The following is an 18,044-nucleotide window of genomic DNA, read 5'->3' on the forward strand; positions in this document are numbered from 1 at the left end:
TCAACTTCCTGGTCACCGGAGTGACACAGGAAGTATAAGCGTACACTGGGAGATGCGGAAATGCGGTGCAGCGAGGAGAAGAGGACCCCGGAGCCAGCTTCAGGTAATGTATACATGCTCGGATCGGGCCCGAATCGTACGCCGCAAGCGACGCGCTCCTACCGCCGGGCGATCGAGGGTAATTTCCCGCACGGCGCGATCGACGGTCCGATCCGATTTCGGGAGGGAATCGGATCGGCGGGTGCGTTTAGCGCAAGCGATTGGCAGCAGATCCGATCCCAGGATCGGATCTGCTGTCGAAACGGCCGTGAATCGAGCCAGTGTATGGCCTGCTTTCCTCCTGCAGCTGAAGTGTGGACATTTAACACTGTGTCTGACACAGGTGAAATTCTGCAAAGTTGTAAATTTACAAGGAAAAAATGATTCATTGTCTGAGACTAATGGCTAAGAGCATACCATTACACAAAGGAAGGACAATTTGCCAGTACTAGTATTAAGGTAGTATTAAGGTATACAATACCTAATATGTATAATGAACAGATTATGTTGGCGTTTTATAAATTACTACTACTAATAAAATCTGTGTAAAACTCACAATCCTTTGTCCTAAATAGAAACCGATTATTATTATTGTTATTATTATTATATTATTATTATTATTATTATTTAGTATTTATATAGCGCCGACATATTACGCAGCGCTGTACAATGTGTATATATATATATATATATATATATATATATATATATATATATATATATATATATATATATATATATATATATATATATATATATATATATATCTTGTCACTAACTGTTATTATTTCATGACTTTGGTTAAGAGCTTAGTTGAAAGTACACCTGAAGCGAGAGGGGTATTATTATTATTATTATTATGTATTTATATAGCGTCGACATATTACGCAGCGCTGTACAGTGTATATAATATTATATATATATATATATATATATATATATATATATATATATATATATATATATATCTATCTATCTTGTCACTGTCCCTCAAAGGAGCTCACAATCTAATCCCTACCATTGCCATATGTCTATATTATGTAGTGTAAGTACTGTAGTCTAGGGCTAATTTTTAGGGGTAGCCTAACATACTTATCCGTATGTTTTTGGAATGAGGGAGGAAACCGGAGTGGCCGGAGGAAACCCACGCAGACACGGAGAGAACATACAAACTCTTTGCAGATAGTGCCCTGGCTGGGATTCGAACCATGGACCCAGCGCTGCAAGGCGAGAGAGCTAACCACTACGCCACCGTGCTGCCCACTGGGTATGGAGGCTTCCATATTTATTTCCTTTTAACCTCCCTGGTATTGGCAGTTATACACATCAATAAAAAAAACATGCTGTGAACAGTATTGATGTGCATACACATCAACACTCTACTGCACTGTATACTAGACCCTTGCTTGACACATTTTTGCAAGTTACAGGGGGAAAAAAAAGTCATGAAAATTAATTGGATCACTTTTTTTCACAGAAATCCTGGGGAAATTGAACGCCAGGGAGGTTAAACAATACCAGTTGCCTAGCAGTCCTGCTAATCATTATGGTTGGGCGCTAGTCTACTTTAGGGGAGCCAGCAGGAAACATCAAAGGCAACAGTTGTCCAATCACAGCACGCTCTACAACACCAATGCGTTCTGATTGGCTGAATAGTGGGGGTGTAGTTTAATACAAACTTGTAAGTACACTGTAGAAAATGGTTTACACTCAGCACTCAGGTGCATCTGCTGGGGGAAGGGGTGAAACGGATCGCACCTGTAAAGATGCCGTGCTTAAGCACCACTGTTGCACCTGTATGGCAGCCTTATGCTTCATACACACTTGAGATAAAAGTCTTTGGAAAATGCAAGATCACAGACCAATTTTACCCCCTTCCATGTAGTATGAGAGCCATACTCTACACAGTCTATTCTATGGAGCTGCACTCCCCATCAGATAAAATCTTTGCAAGATGCTGCACACAAAGATGCCTGTACACATTCAAAAGATTATCTGCAAAAGATCTGTTCCTGCAAAAAAATCAATTCCTGCAAAATGCATTCATAGTCTATGAGATCTGCAGATCCTCATACACACTTGGTTTAACAGACTTCATCTGCATATCTGGCAATCATCTGCAGATATGAAGATCCATCCTGGTGGATCTTATCTGCAGATGATCTGTAGATGATTGTCTGTTAAACCAAGTGTGTATGAGGATCTGCAGATCTCATAGACTATGAATGCATTTTGCAGGAATGGATTTTTTGCAGGAACAGATCTTTTGCAGATAATGATCTTTTGAATGTGTACAGGCATCTTTGTGTGCAGCATCTTGCAAAGATTTTATCTGATGGGGAGTGCAGCTCCATAGAATAGACTGTGTAGAGTATGGCTCTCATACTACATGGAAGGGGGTAAAATTGGTCTGTGATCTTGCATTTTCCAAAGACTTTTATCTCAAGTGTGTATGAAGCATTAGTGTAAAAGCCAGGTGACGTGCAGCCGGAAACATAAGAGCGGAAAACACTAGGTAAAGTCACTGTTTTTCAATGTATGGCATATGTGTTGTATTACAAAACACGAAGATATTTCAATTGTATGGCCACAGAGGAAATTAAGCATATATGGTGACAGTGCCCGGTCTGCCTCAGTGTACAGTAGTTTAATACAATCATTGGAAAGCTAGCTTTTCTAGAGGGTGTTGTCCACCCAACCACATTAACTAAATTTTCCAATGAAGTTTCTTGCTGGGTCCTCGAAAGTAGACAAGCACCTATGGCTGTAGTAGTGTCTGAATCACACACCTGAAACAATCATGTGGCTAATGCAGTCAGAAATACCTGATCGACATGCTTGTTCAGGGTCTATGGCTAATGCTAGGTACTCACAATACAATTTTATGGCAGATTTACTTGCCAGATCGACTATTTCCAACAGATTTCAAACAGACTTTTTTTTATTTGCAGTGTAACAATAGTGGCTAAAGCTTTGCTTATTGCCTTGCTCTATGTATGCGAGATGCTGCCTATAGCAGGTCCGAGGGATGCTACTTTGGGAGCAGAGATGGCTAATGAGATGCTAATATTTCCAACTTGCATGCAAATTTAATACACTTTGTTTGCAGTTCAGGATTGGCCAATCAACTTCAGCAAGAGGCATGTTTAAGTGACTCGATTCCAAGCTGCATTTAGTTTGCCTTAAAAATGCATGCATCAAGTAGCTATCGCCTGAGGACAAATGGTCAATGAGCAGCATGCAAATTTAATGCAACTGTATACACTAAAATACATCATTTAGTATTAATATCTTGGAGTCCTTATTTACAAAAATAATAATCTATAAAGTGGCAGTGATCATGGGAAAAGCAGGACATAACCTACCCAGGAAGATCAATGAACTATCAATAAACACTAATCAATACAATAATATTCCAAATAATCATATCAAAATTTATTGAGGAAAATGCTAAAGACATTAAAAGCACATGGGATGGCCACCCCGTCACAACTCATCCATCCAGGCAGTCCACATGCAATCACATACGTACGCCGGCATATACCTCTACAGCTAGAGTTAATGATCCAATGAGCGTCAGCATTGAAGAGAAAGCATCAGTTCTTATGAGATCAAAGTTCTTGTAAATTTGTTGTCATCAGAGTAAAGTAAAAACTGGCATGAGTGCACAGGCTGGTAAGGACAGTCACAATGTCACAGCAGACCGTGATGCTTAGACAGCTGCAGCGTGAGCACATATAGCAAGCACCAATCAGCAATAATTCACACTGTAAAAGCGCAGCACAGCGCAGCAAACAGACAGCGTGATAAGTGTCAGGCCAGGCTTAGCTCACCAGATCCATGGAAGCCCACTGTAAGCAGACTGGCAGTTCGTCTCAACCTGGCGGTGTAACAAGCTCCTGATGACAGCCGGATGTGTGTGATCCTCATGTGCTTCCTGTAATATGGGGAGTGCGGCTGTACTAAAAGTCCAAGCAGTGTGGATGGTAGTCAGTCAGCTCACCCGGGCAGCATGCATGGCCAGGTGGCCCTCGGACGGACCAGTGGTCACTGGCTAGATGGAGATCGGGACGGAGTGGCGTCCCATGAAGGAAACGTGCGGCTACCCCGACGTTTCGCCGGCTTCCGGCTTTCTCAAGGGGGCGTGGTTGCCAACACGTTGGTTCCAACAGTACTTATCTAAGACATCACACAGACACACCTCTTTCTCCATCCACTCATGACATCAAGGGTGTAGTGTGTGCGATCGTGGAGAGAGGGAGCCAATGCAGGCGGCAGAGCAGCGGCGAACTTAACGCTGCAAAAAAGCGATTGCTGTGCCCAGGTGCATATATATGTATATATATTAGCCACGCAGGGTCAGTCATACCAAAAGGATTAAATGTAGATGAAAAAAAAGGGGGGGGGGGGAAAGGAAGGTCCCAATGTATATGTACATATGGGCACCAAAGCTGACTACACCTATAGCCAGCATGCTCAGAGGAGCCAAAAAACCAGACCAAAACAAAAACTAAAAAAGGGCCCTGCGTGGAGAGCACAGCTAGTGCGTCACCACAACCGCCTAAATGCACTGGCTCACCGCGAACGCACACACACACAACAATCAACAAGTCTCCGTCATGCTAATGACGGTCATACAATGTTATAATTTATGACCTTAATCTTGCAAACCTTAATCTTGCAGTCCATGGAACACGACAGCAATAAATGCGCAGAGAGGGGAAATAACCTCACGGCACTGACACCCTGAAAAACAAGACAAAAGATAGAATTTATCAGAAGGTATATACTTGTGAACATGTAGCATGTGGCTGTGTGTTTTTAACAGGAACAAAATAGTTAGCGGGGCGGAACAGGCTTTCAATTAAAGAGACACTGAAGCCTCTTCAAATCCCTTTTTATTCAACATTTATCTTCAACACTATCAGCCCTGCTAAAACGCAGCATCCCTACGGCAGAAAGCTGTTTACAAACCCCAAATGCTGGGGCAAAAATCCACAACTTTCTTGGTCGTGGATTTTGCTGCCCGGGGAGGCAGAGCTTAGCGCTGTAGCTCTGCCTCCCTTCACGTCAATCCCCGCGGATCTCCGCCTCTCCCCGCCCCTCTTAGTGAAGGAAGACAGGGGAGTGGGGAGAGGCGGCAATCAGCTGGGATTGACACGCATGGAGGCAGAGCTACAGCACAAAGCATTGCCTCTATGAGGACGCGCTCCCCGCATTTCCAACAGCTTTCTGCCGTGGGGATGCAGCGTTTTAGCAGGGCTGATAGTGTTGAAGATAAATGTTGAATAAAAAGTGGAATTTTAGGAGACTTCAGAGTCTCTTTAAGATTGGCCAATCACTGACCAATTTTAACACCTCCATGTAGTATGAGGGTCAACGGATATTGAATACTGTGAGCAGATTGTGTAGAACGCTCATACTACATGGAGGTGGTAAAATTGGTCAGGGATTGGTCTTTCATAAGTTAAGTGTTTACAAGGCTTTCCTCAGAATGACCAATCAGATATCTTGATCTGTGTATCTTCTTCACTTTTGCCTTTTCCTTGCGCTGGTTTTGATAAATCGGACCCAATGGATTATAATATGGCTAAAGGCCCATAAACACGTCGGATTTTTGCGAACGACCCGTCGTTTGAATGTTCCGTCGTTCGCACGTCAAATCCGGCGTGTGTACAGACTATCGTTCGGGTGATAAGACTGGTTTTCAGCGATCCGCCAGGAAAAAAAATGTCTTTTACTCACCTGGGGCTTCTATCAGCCCCCTGCAGCAGTCCTGTGCCCTCGCAGCCACTCACTAATCCTCTGGTCCCCTGCTGCCAGCTAGCTTCGTTTTTGCCGACAGGCCCGTCAGGGCTGGCCACACGTAGCTGTTTCCGCATTCCCGACTGTAATTAGCGCTATTGCGGGCCGCAACGCGTATAAAAATACGCGTTGCCGCATTACGCACGCATAGATATGTGACAACGCGTATTTTTGTACGCGTTGTGGCCCGCAATAGCGCTAATTACAGTCGGGAATGCGGAAAAATCTACGCATGGCCAGTCCTGACAGGCCTGTCGGCAAAAACGAAATTAGCTGGCAGCAGGGGACCAGAGGATTAGTGAGTGGCTGCGAGGGCACAGGACTGCTGCAGGGGGCTGGTAGAAGCCCCAGGTGAGTAAAAGACATTTTTTTTTTCTGGCTTAAGGTTCACTTTAAGAGTTTTTATGTGCAAACTAGCAGACTTCATTCTACAGAACTCTGATCAATTTCAAGGTAGCTTTGCTAAAGTATGTGATTCTTATTATGCAGGTGAAAAGAATGGGTGCTTTTACTAGGTTAGTCTAATATATATATACTAAAAAACAAAGATATTTTTGTACCTTAAACTATTTCACAGACACTCACATTTCCTTGTCAAAGCATTGGTGTATGCAGTAAAATAGTTATAAGGACTCTTTAGCAGTGTAAAAAAATGTGTGGCCATTAGTGTAAAGGAGCCAATTAATGGTATAATTTTTTTCACCAAATACGATCTTTCAATGCGATTTGAATGATCGAATTGTATAGAAAATTTGCTGTTTATGAAGGCAGTCAATAAGAAACCAATCAATAATTACCTTCAGATTAGTTTTGATCATTCATATTACATCAGAAGATCGCATTTAGTGAAAAAAAAAAAAAAGTAGCGTTAATGGGCACCTTAAGAGTGCCCTAACAGAAATGTATCTTGTTTGGTGCTTGTATAATACTACATGTGCCTACCATAGAGAAGAGTAAGCCAATACACTCACATAGCTATCCGGATGATGTGCAGAAACATTCATTTGCGTCAATCAAGGGCCGCCTGCCTCAGACCAAAGACACCAACACGTTTTACACCATTGAGTGCTTACGCAGAATTTTCCTACCCTAATTTTTCTTCTTGCAATTATTTGCTTTACAGTGTCTGATGCGATTATACGAACAATAACTCTGTAATAAGTATATGAGTTCTGGAGTTCACAGCAATAGTCACAATCCATGCTACCTTTACCTTAGTATGTCCTGACCAGGCATGGATCTGTCTCTTGGGGAGGTAACACTTTTCTGGAGGCTCAGTAGATCGCAGGTTAACATCCACATCTTGAGGTACATGAAGATACGATCTGCCCTGGTAGTCATACATTTCTTTAACTAGAGCAAAAAACAGACAACCAATATTTACCAGATAATGGAAAACAAAAAGTTACATAGTTATCCAGGTTGAAAAGAGACATGTCCAATCACAGCACAGATCATTTCCAAGTGGTGTTAGATAACAGGAAATGCATTAGCTGGAGACATTGCGATTGCAGCTATGTGGCTTGAGAGTGTAACGTTCAAACATCTGCAATATTGGAAGCGCTCTATAGGATTGTACAAACTTCCACAAGGCACTACTGTGTTCTAAAACAGTCAGCTGGACAGCATACTGGTAAGGCTGTTGTTGCCTTTGATGTGGGATTGGAGCCCTTTGACAAGGGTTTGAATCCGGGCTTAAGGCAGTATGTAAAACAGCAAGGAGTCTTTGGGCGAGGAACCCATGGAGTGGCTGCAGCTTTGGCAATTTGAGTCCGCCATAAGAAAAGCGCAATATAAATGTTCTGCGTCTTGTCTGCTCTAAAAGGTCCTAAAATGACACTAGAAGTCAAACTGGCTTCTCCTCCAAATTGGCCCCATACATATAATACATTCGATCACTAGAGCTATTCAGAAATACCGATTATGCCATAGGCTAACAACAGGTTTTCAGAGGTCAACAAAGTATTGAGTCAGGCACGTGCTCTCAGCCCAGGTTGGATGCTCCATGATGGATTGGCATAGTATTAACCCCCAGCAAGTGTTCTCCTGTGCCCCTCCACCTCCCTGCTGTACAGCATGTACATGGGGGCTGAACCAACCCATGCAGGTTTAGCATAGATGTAGCTCATGAATGACCATGATCAGCACACAGTCATATACCTAACAATACCACTTCATGTTTTTGGGAAGCTTTAAAAAAGCATTATTTTCACTGGGGTAGACAGCTTTATAAACCAGCTAATCAAGCTTTTTTAATGACTACTGCAATCCACTAATACATTATAGAGATAATTACAGTAGTAACTGATTAAATTATGGTCTTTAATAAATTGCCTTGAGTTCCACTTTAAGCAAGCAATTTCAGTAACATTTGACAAGTAGCATGTAAACATACCATGCAATATGGTCTTTTCATCTGCTGGTTTGTCTTCCTCTTGCTTGCCTCTCTTCTGTCTTTTTGCGGTTATCTCATCCAGCTCCTTCTGCTCTTCCTATGAATATGAGGGGAAATTCATTTCACTCAATCTGCATAAATTCTACAGCTGTGATGCTACACACTGTGCATGACTTACCTCAGAGGGCTTGGCACCATCTTGCTCATCTACATATTTTGCCCATGGACCTAGGAAGCCATCAATGTTTGAAGCATCACTGCCTTTCACTTTCTTCCTCTTGTCAATTTTTTTCTGACCAGATTCAAACACCGTTAAGCCTAAAGATAAATAAAGTATATTGATAAAGTGACAGTAATAAAAACCTTACAACTGAAATGCTCTAAATAAGCAATTACCATCTGCACCAGCACAGTGTTAGCAAAATTTGTTAACCAAAACAAGCAGTGCAGTTGTTTGAAAATATACAAAAGATATGCAGATGAAAGGCCAGATTAGATCTTAAGACTCATCTACACCATACAATTTTTTACCCGAATCCATTTAATTCGATTCATTGATTCGATTCAATCCGACATGTCTGATCGGGATTCGATTCAATTTGCCATTGTCAAATCGAATAGAATCCCGATCGGACATGTCGGATTGAATCGAATCAACGAATCGGACAAAAAAAAAAAATTGTATGGTGTAGATGGGGCTTCAGTATATTTCACCTGAGGATTAACATCCAAAAATATCTTAGGGCAATGTGTAGAAAAGATGCAGAATGCTGCATAACACTTGAACTGCTTAATGTCAATTAAATTAACAATCTCCATATATCAACCCAATAGATCAGCGTCTCTGGTGCACACGCTTCTGAGCACTTTTAAAAAACGCCAGCACTTTGAAAAGCGTTCGGCTAATGTAATTGAATAGAATGGGTCACACCAGAGTTATGTGGTTTTCTCCCAAACGCAAGTCCTGCAGCATTTCTGCTGATTTCTGAGGCAATTCAGCCTCAAAGTATAGGAAAGTGGAAAATCGCTCTGAAAAGCGCTAGATCAGAGCGATTTTCCAAGCGTTTTTGTTACAGTTCAGTTAAATGTTCAGTTACAGCCTTACTGTAACAAAAAAAAAAAAAAAAAAAAAAAAAAAAAAGCTACACCAAAACGCTCTAAAAATCGTTAAGCATGATTATAAAATCGCTAGGCATATGCCTAGAAACGCCTAGAAAATCACTTCAAAAAGCGCTGAGCGTTTGCAATTACCCCATCGCTTTTTGGTGTGCACTGGCCCTAAATGGGCACAGCAAGCAAACATTTAATCTGCACTACAATACAGATACTTTCACAGCATTTAATCATGTGAAAATCTGAAAAAAATGTGTTACTATAGAGCAATGGCACACCATTTGTACAGCATGAAAGGTTATAAAATAAGGATGCACCATCGTCACCGAAAATACCACAATAATTAAAGTATAACTCCAGAGAAAGAAAAAAAAAAACTATTTTGGTTAGGGTGGAGCTTTTATTACTTCTGCTGCACATGCTGGATAGATTTAAACCAGATTCTTCCTCTGCAGAAGTGGGAATGCCCACAAAACAGCTGCTAGGCCAAACTGCTATACACTTGGCGAGAGTTGGATAATAATGACAGAGTTTATGCAGTGATGCAGAGTTCCCAACCCTGTCCTCAAGGCTCACCAAAAGTACATGTTTTGCAGAAAACCACAAACATGCACAGGTGGGGTAATTAGTCCCTCAGCAGAGCTAACTACCTCTGTGGATTTGCACAAAATATGCACGGTTGGTGGGCCATGAGGACAGGGTTGGGGAACACTGCCTTGCCTAAGGCCCCATTACATCTTAATCCATCACTGAGTGATGTATTAAGATGTAATGGGGCCTTAGGCAAGGTAGTACTTGCAATACTTTTAGTAAGCTGAAGTGGAGAGGAGAGAGGTTAAAGAAGGTGGCAGGTGGGCTCCTTGGCACCCACTTGGCCCCAATGATCCTGTTCTGTATTTATGTGCCCATCTAGAGCCTGGTGCAGCCCACAAGCTTTAGTAAGAGCTAGCTATTGCCTCCATGCCTGTGGCTTTAATCAAGTGCTTGTAGAGCCATCAGCATTATGTCCTGATGGTGAAAACTATACTACTCTCCCCCCAGTGGAATTTTATTCCAGCCCTGGAGTTGCCAGTAATGATGGCCGAGATGTTGAATCAGTACAAGGAGCGAGGACCCCTCGCTGTTATTTATTTTATCCTCTGAAGGTTCAGTTTCCATTTCCTCTGGTGACAGACCCTCTGCAATTTTAGACAGAGGTAGAAGTTCACCCTTTCCTCCATTAATCTTAAATTCTGAGTATTTTCCCACTGATTGATGATGTGCATGTCTTTTAGCAACAGAGCCTTTGGATCCAACAGAAAGAGATCAGAAAAAAAGCATCAGAACAATGTTTTGGCCAATGTCCATACCCTCTGGTTCCATTTTTACCATCCTCACGAGTGAGGGATGCACCACCTAGCTCCCCAGCAAGTGAATAGACGCCAATAGGAAGTCAGGAGTAAATATTCTGTGTTGACTCATACAATTTAAATAGATATACAAATTTCCCAGTGAATTGTTTTTCTGTGCCGAAAGTGAACAGTGCACAGTTGAGGCTGCTTTTACACATGTGCGGTGCGATGATCCCACAGCAGGGGAGCCTGCCACAGGATTACCGCACAACACCATACTTCATATGACCCTGCAGGAGAGTGTGCCGACAGGGTCAAATGCATAGATCCGCCCCCGTTCATTGCTTTTCTCCCCTCAGGGCCTTGTTGTGGATACATGGATGACATGGTTACACTTTGTGCTGCAATATTTTGTACTATTTCCATTGCAGACAATTTTTTTTTTTTAATTTCAAAAGTTTTTATTGGACCTAATAAACAGTCAGAACATTATTACAACAGCAATACTGAAGCAATAGCAGGTACAATGATCAAGAGTAAATTCCACATGAATGAATAAATTCTAATTAAATCTCCATCTCGTTCACAAGCGTTTTATTAGTAAGAGAGAATATTATAACAGAGGAACATTACAATATGAGTTCAGACACACTGCAATATATGAAACATCGGATCACTTATCTTCCCCATAAGTACCCCCCACCCCCAAAACACATAACCAACAACCCACACCCCCCACTCTCTCCCCTCACTGCTCCCTCAATGGACCCCATATAATTGGTCATTTATGAAAATATTTCACTCAATTGTGCATTGGTAAGCCACTCATAACTGTAGTGAAATCACTTCTGGCAAACTGTAGAACTGTTATATCAAGCAGACCATTTTATTCAACATTCTCTCAATTCCCTGAGTATCTGTACTAGCGACAGAGCTATAATACATTTGTGAGTGAAACGGTCTATAAAAACTTTTTGTATATAATGCATTAGGTCTTCCGATTAGTTTCTTATTGCAAGGATCACCAAAGGTGAAACCTGATCTTTGACAATACCCAATTGGTGTTCAAGCCGGCTGATAAGGGCGGGCCACTGTGATTATGAATGCCACAGACTACAGACGCGAGGTCATGCGACAGCTTAATGATATCAATGTGTATCTCAAACGTTCAGGTGATCCTACAGCCTCAATCAAACAGGAGATAGATGCCATTGTTTCAAGTGCCTCTGAGGTGGGCATCATTTCTGACAAACTTTGCGACTTTCTCTGTACTCCATTTCCTCTTATTCCACTTTTCTACATTTTACCAAAAATCCATAAATCACTAGTGAATCCCCCTGGCAGACCTATTGTGGCGGGTACTTGTTCAGTTTTTCAACCACTGGCTATCCTGCTCGATCAGGTACTAAGACCACGGGTGACTGCTATGCGTTCTTTTCTATTGGACACCACGGACTTTCTTTCCAAACTCTCAGGTTTTGGGTTCTTTCCGTCTCCTGTTTTTCTCTGTACTATGGACGTCACCAGCCTGTATACTTCTATTCCACACGACATGGGTATCGAGGTGATTCGACAGAATTTTGGTAAGCCATCTCTACAATCAGCTTTGGCAGACTTTCTCCTGGCCCTACTGAGTCTGGTCTTGAAGCGTAATTATTTTTGTTTTGAGGGTACGTTCTACCAGCAGCTACAAGGCACTGCAATGGGGAGCAATGTGGCTCCGGAATATGCAAACCTTTTCATAGAGTTCTTTGAAGAGAATTTTGTTTACACACATCATCTGTACCTCAGTCAGACTTTGTGCTGGCTGAGGTACATAGACGACATCTTTTTCATCTGGACAGGTACAGAATCTCAGCTACTTTCCTTTAAGGACGATTTAGATCATTGCTTCCCTACCATCTCTTTCAGCCTTGATTACAGTAGCAGTGAAATTCACTTTTTGGACGTGAGGGTCCAAATGGTTGAGGGTACTATAAGAACTGCCCCCTACAGAAAGCCGACCGATAAGAACACCTATCTTTCAGCAAAAATCTATCACCCAGAACGCCTCAAGCAGGGGCTTCCGTAGAGCCAATTTTTACGCCTCAGACGCATTTCATCTACTGACGAAGCATTTTTCAGGAGGCAGGGGTGATGTTTACCCATTTCAAGGAACGGGGTTACAAGACCAGTCTCCTCAATAGGGTCCTATCACGAGCAGCTGCCAAGAATCAGACGGAGTTACTTACACATAGACCTAACAGATCGCAAAATCGAATTCCTGTTGTGCTAACGTACTGTCCCTTATCCCTACAGGCTCAAAAGATCATCCGCCAACACTGGCATATACTGAATACTGACCCTACTATGGCTGAAGTGTTTCGGGAACAACCAATCTGCGCTTTCAAACGCCCTAGGAGCATTCGTGACTCTTTGGTACATGCCAGGAGCACAAAAGATCCAACCACAAATCAAGGTAATTGGCTTTCAAATTTAACTCGGCCGAAAGGCATGTTCCCTTGTGGACATTGCGTCCAGTGTGGATATGTGAGACGGGGGTTCATCATTCCCCCATCCACAAACTGGCAAAGCCATATTTTTAAATGATTTTGCAAATTGCTCCTCAAAAAATGTTATATATTGCTTAACCTTTTCGGGACCATGTGAATGAGATCCTACGCCGCACTTGTGGCTGTTCTAGCCTGATGCGGCGTAGGATCTACGCCGGCCCGCAATTTCCACTCCCGACGTGATCGTGCGCACCCGGAGGGGGAGATTAAGCTGTCATATGACAGCCGACATCTCCCCCGAGTGATCAGCAGCCATCGCGTATGGCTGCTGATCACACGATCACTACGATCGCCGTCGGATCGTAGTGATCTGTTTGACAGCTGCGGCGGCAGGGGGGGGGAAAGAAGAGGATCCACTCACCTCCCTGCCGTTCCAGCGACGATCGGCGCCCCCCTCCGCTCTGGCCGGCATCTCCGCTTCATCTGACGTCAGCGCCGGGTCCCGGCTTGATGACGTCATCAAGCCGCGACCCGGAACTGCTCGTCAGACAGAACGGAGATGCCGGCCGGAGAAGAGGGTCCCGTGCGGCTCATCGCTGGAGCCTGGAAGGTAAGTGAAGGCTGCGGGCAGAAGGGGGAGGCACAGGCCACCATGGGGGACACCACTCTAGCCAGCCACACACGGGATCCGGCCGCCTGACCCCCCCAAACACGCGCACCCCCTTCCTGCGCAAAATGACTGGTCCTTAAGGGGGGGTAGGCGGCCGGTCCCGAAAAGGTTAAATTGCCCATGTGGCAAAGTCTATGTGGGACAAACCACACGCGACATCCGTACTCGCATTAGTGAACATCGGAGTAACATAAGATGTGTTGATCTCGATTCTCCGGTTGCGAAACACTTTTTAACGGCAGGTCACAGTGTATCCCAGTTGCGATTCAGAGTGTTGGAACTCGTTAGCCCATCGTACAGGGGTGGGGACATAGAACTCAAACTGTTGCAACGTGAACTTTATTGGATTTATAAATTGCAGAGCCAAGTCCCTCTAGGTATGAATGAGGACGTTAGCTTGGCCCCTTTTACGCGGTAATTTATTTGATATTACTACAGCTATCATGTAGCTGTGTTTAGTATTTTCTATCCCCAAAAAATTTTTTGTTCACCGCCATGTTCTGATATGACACAGGAGGTACATAACTGATCATTCCAGCTATGCATTTTTGGTATCTTTTTCCATAGGTTCATCACATGTCAGTACTGCGTTTGTTTACTGGGAGGCCGCCATCTGTTATCTGTTTATCGGGATTAATATTGCTTGATCCCTGCTATTGTTAAAATCATGTCCCAATAACTAATTGCTTTATATTCATTGTCCCCAGGTTATTCTGTTAAAATACATGTTTTTAATATTGTCTTTTTGTATGTCACAGATTAATTGCGCTACAGTGGCCAGACACCGACTGTATCAAGATTAGCCGGACACCGTCTCACTCCGCAGCTCTTCAGCTATTGTTCTTTGTTGTTGTACATTCAGTTTCCCCAGCTCACTCTTCATTAGCTGCAATACCCGGCCCCACCATTGGGAGAGAGGGCGCCTGCCTCCCATGCTTTGGCTGGCAACGCTGGCCTCGTATGGCTGGCAATGTGCATTCCCAATGGAGGGGATACCGGAAGTGACGTATTGACGCCGCGGCAGGAAGCCGCGTGACGTCATTGACGTCATTGGGCCGGCCCACGGTGTCTGGCATGGTCACAATAGGGCGCAGACCGCTATTTAACCACTTTACCCCCGCGCGTACGGATTTCTCCGCCCCTTTTTCCATCCTTTCACCCCCAGGGACGGAGAAATCCGTACTTTGCGCACTCCCGCCGCTGTCCGCGCTCCCGCTCATAAACACGCCGCCGCCCGCTCGCCCAGAGATCAACGAACGGGAAAATCCATTCCCGTTCGTTGATCTAAGCCCCGCAATGATCTGCTGCCGCTCGGTTGAGCAGCGCGATCATTGTGAAAAAATAACAAAGCCCCAGCCTCTTTCTACTTCCTGCAAGCGTCCGGAAGGACGCTTGCAGGTCGCATGAAACAAATTGGTAATGTTGCCATCTTGTGGCCAAATAGTAAAACTACACCCTAACCATTTTTTACACACAAATAAACTTGTTTTACACAAAAAATTAACTCCTTACCTCCCACACTCCCCAATTTTTTTTTTTTTGTAATTAAAAAAAAAATAACATTTACAATTTTAAAAAATACATAAATAGTTACCTTAGGGGCTGAACTTTTTAAATATTTATGTCAAGAGGGTATAACACTGTTACTTTATAAACTATGGGCTTGTAATTAGGGATGGACGCAAAACTGAAAAAAATGCACCTTTATTTCCAACTAAAATATTGGCGGCAAACATTGTGATAGGGACATAATTTAAACGGTTTTATAACCGGGATAAATAGGCATATACATTTAATGGGTTTTAATTACAGTAGCATGCATTATTTAAAAACTATAAAGGCCGAAAACTGAAAAATAATAAATTTTTTCTCACATTTTTTCCTATTTTCCCATTAAAACACATTTAGAATAAAATAATTCTTGGCATAATGTCCCACCTAAAGAAAGCCTAATTGGTGGCGAAAAAAACAAGATATAGTTCATTTCATTGCGATAAGTAATGATAAAATTATAGACGAATGAATGGAAGGAGCGCTGAAAGGTGAAAATTGCTCTGGTGGTCAGGGGGTAAAACCCCTCAGTTGGGAAGTGGTTAAGCGGCGGTTTTTCACTGACAGGGTAAAGCACCTCCTGGGAACTCCATTCTTACCCTTTGAGAAAGCTTTGCGAAACAGCGCTGTCAGGGTAACTATTTACGCTTTGGACAATCTCTGCATTCCACTAGCCAACTGCCTTTCACTTAACACTGTTGTGCAGCAGATGCTGCGCATTGCATTACATGGATCTCTTAGGCAGCAGCCATTATCTGATACATTGATTGTCATATTTGTAATCCCTTTTGCTGTGTATGCCTTTACTGTCTACATGTGTTCACTGATTGTTATTGTTTGGGCCACTTTTTGCTGTTCAGAGCCCAGTGTATGTATTTTACATGTGATCTCTTGTATTTTTTCATAAATACAATAAGTTTTGAGCATCTATATCGCTTGGTGTGCCAGTTATTTTGTATATAGAAACCTGATCTTTTGCCATAGTTACCAGCAACCTAACTGCTTTGCTCACAAATTTGTGATATTTAAGACCCTGATACGGTTTCATCATGATTTCATGTTCCTTAAACCACTGGTCTGCCAACTCTTCTATTCAACAAGGTGGAGAATTGCGTATGCTTCTTATAGGCCCCCAAACTTTCATTACTGCCTTTGTATGACTTTTGGATGCTTGTATTTTCTTGGCTACATAAGCAATTATTCTCTTGCTTTCTAAAGACTGCCTTTAGAGTGTCCGAAAAGGAGATGGGGATTGCTCTGCATAGGCCACATTGTCATGCTTGTAGTCTAACCACCACCCTCTCAGCACCATCATCTCCATAAACATGATGGATCCTTCATGGGATATAATTACCCCTTGGTATGTTTTTCTGTAATTCTACTATAGCCAGAGCATGGTCTGAGATTGATATCCACACTTCTAACACACCCTTGTGTATCTACATCATAACAATAGGATATAATATAACTGTAAGCTATATTGGTAAGTTATTGTTTTGTGTGACTGTCTTATGTCCCCAGAAAAGATTAGTGGTAATGGTTCTGAAGGACATTCAACCATATGGAAGAAAAAAAAAATATCAGTCCCTAAGCTAATTCTGTACCATGCAAGCCATACTAACAGCAGCAAGCATTCCTTTACAGCAAGGTGTCCCCAAACTTTTTTTGGTCGAGGGCTGGGTCAATATACTTCAGACTGCTGAGGGGCCCGGATTATACATAAAATGTAGAAAACATTACATTGAACCTAGGTAGGGTAAACTATTACCTGTTAACCCGTGCAGCCCTTATGTCTCACATTTCATCAAAGCAGATATCATGCCCTCCAACACAGCATGTGCAGCAGACAGTATGCCCCCCAACACCGCATGTGCAGATAATATACCCCCCAACACAGCATGTGCAGATAGTATGCCCCCCCCCCAACACAGCATATGCAGATAGTATGCCCTCCAATACAGCATGTGCAGATAGTATGCCCCCCCCCCCCCCCCAACACAGCGAGTGCAGATATCATGACCCTAACTTAGCAATTATACTCATATGTGAGCCTTAATGTCCCTCAATGGCCTGCGGCAAAATCTCCCCTGTACACACTTGTTTCTGAAGTTTTCCCCTTTATCCGTTAACCACTTTTCGCAGCAGCCTAAAACAAAATCCCACACATGCAAAGCAATCAGTGTTAAAAATATATATATATATTAAAGGTCCCGAACTGCAAATTGGCCTTATCTCTCTCTCATATTCTCCCCTCCACCCATGCCCAGAGGAGAACTCCCAGCAGCAGCAGCCATTCATTCACGTGAGGTCTATAAAAAAAATAAAAATAAATCTTTGCAGACAGTAAAGCATACACAGGTGACAACCTGCCATCCAGTTGGACAGAAGTGTCACTTGAGGTAGAATTGGATTGGAGGCCAGAGAAAGACTGCTCACTGCCTTCCCTACTGATGGGTGGTACCAGCACTACTATTCTTTAATACGGGCCACCGAAATGTAAACAAATTCGGGTTTCGCACAATGTTCCGAAAATTGGCAAGCCTTTATAAGTAAAAAAATAAATAAATAAATAAAAAAGAGCTTTTTTTTTAATTTATTTTTTTAAACTGATTTAATAAAGGCTAGCCAATTTTTGGAACATTGTGCAG

At 42.8% G+C, this 18,044-nt stretch overlaps 1 protein-coding gene across 1 annotated transcript in view; it reads right to left on the bottom strand.

Moving 5' to 3' along the window:
* The window catches only part of CDC40 (cell division cycle 40), a 127,678-nt gene that overhangs the window by 47,473 nt on the left and 62,161 nt on the right, over window positions 1-18,044 (bottom strand). The window contains exons 5-8 of the mRNA XM_068231281.1: window positions 8,418-8,557; window positions 8,240-8,336; window positions 7,058-7,197; window positions 4,711-4,785 (exon numbers count right to left, since the gene is read on the bottom strand). Of these exons, the coding sequence (XP_068087382.1) occupies window positions 4,711-4,785; window positions 7,058-7,197; window positions 8,240-8,336; window positions 8,418-8,557 (452 nt within the window). The remainder of the gene's footprint in view (window positions 1-4,710; window positions 4,786-7,057; window positions 7,198-8,239; window positions 8,337-8,417; window positions 8,558-18,044) is intronic.

The sequence above is a fragment of the Hyperolius riggenbachi genome, chromosome 4 (genome assembly GCF_040937935.1).
Source record: "Hyperolius riggenbachi isolate aHypRig1 chromosome 4, aHypRig1.pri, whole genome shotgun sequence".
Taxonomy (NCBI): Eukaryota; Metazoa; Chordata; class Amphibia; order Anura; family Hyperoliidae; genus Hyperolius; species Hyperolius riggenbachi.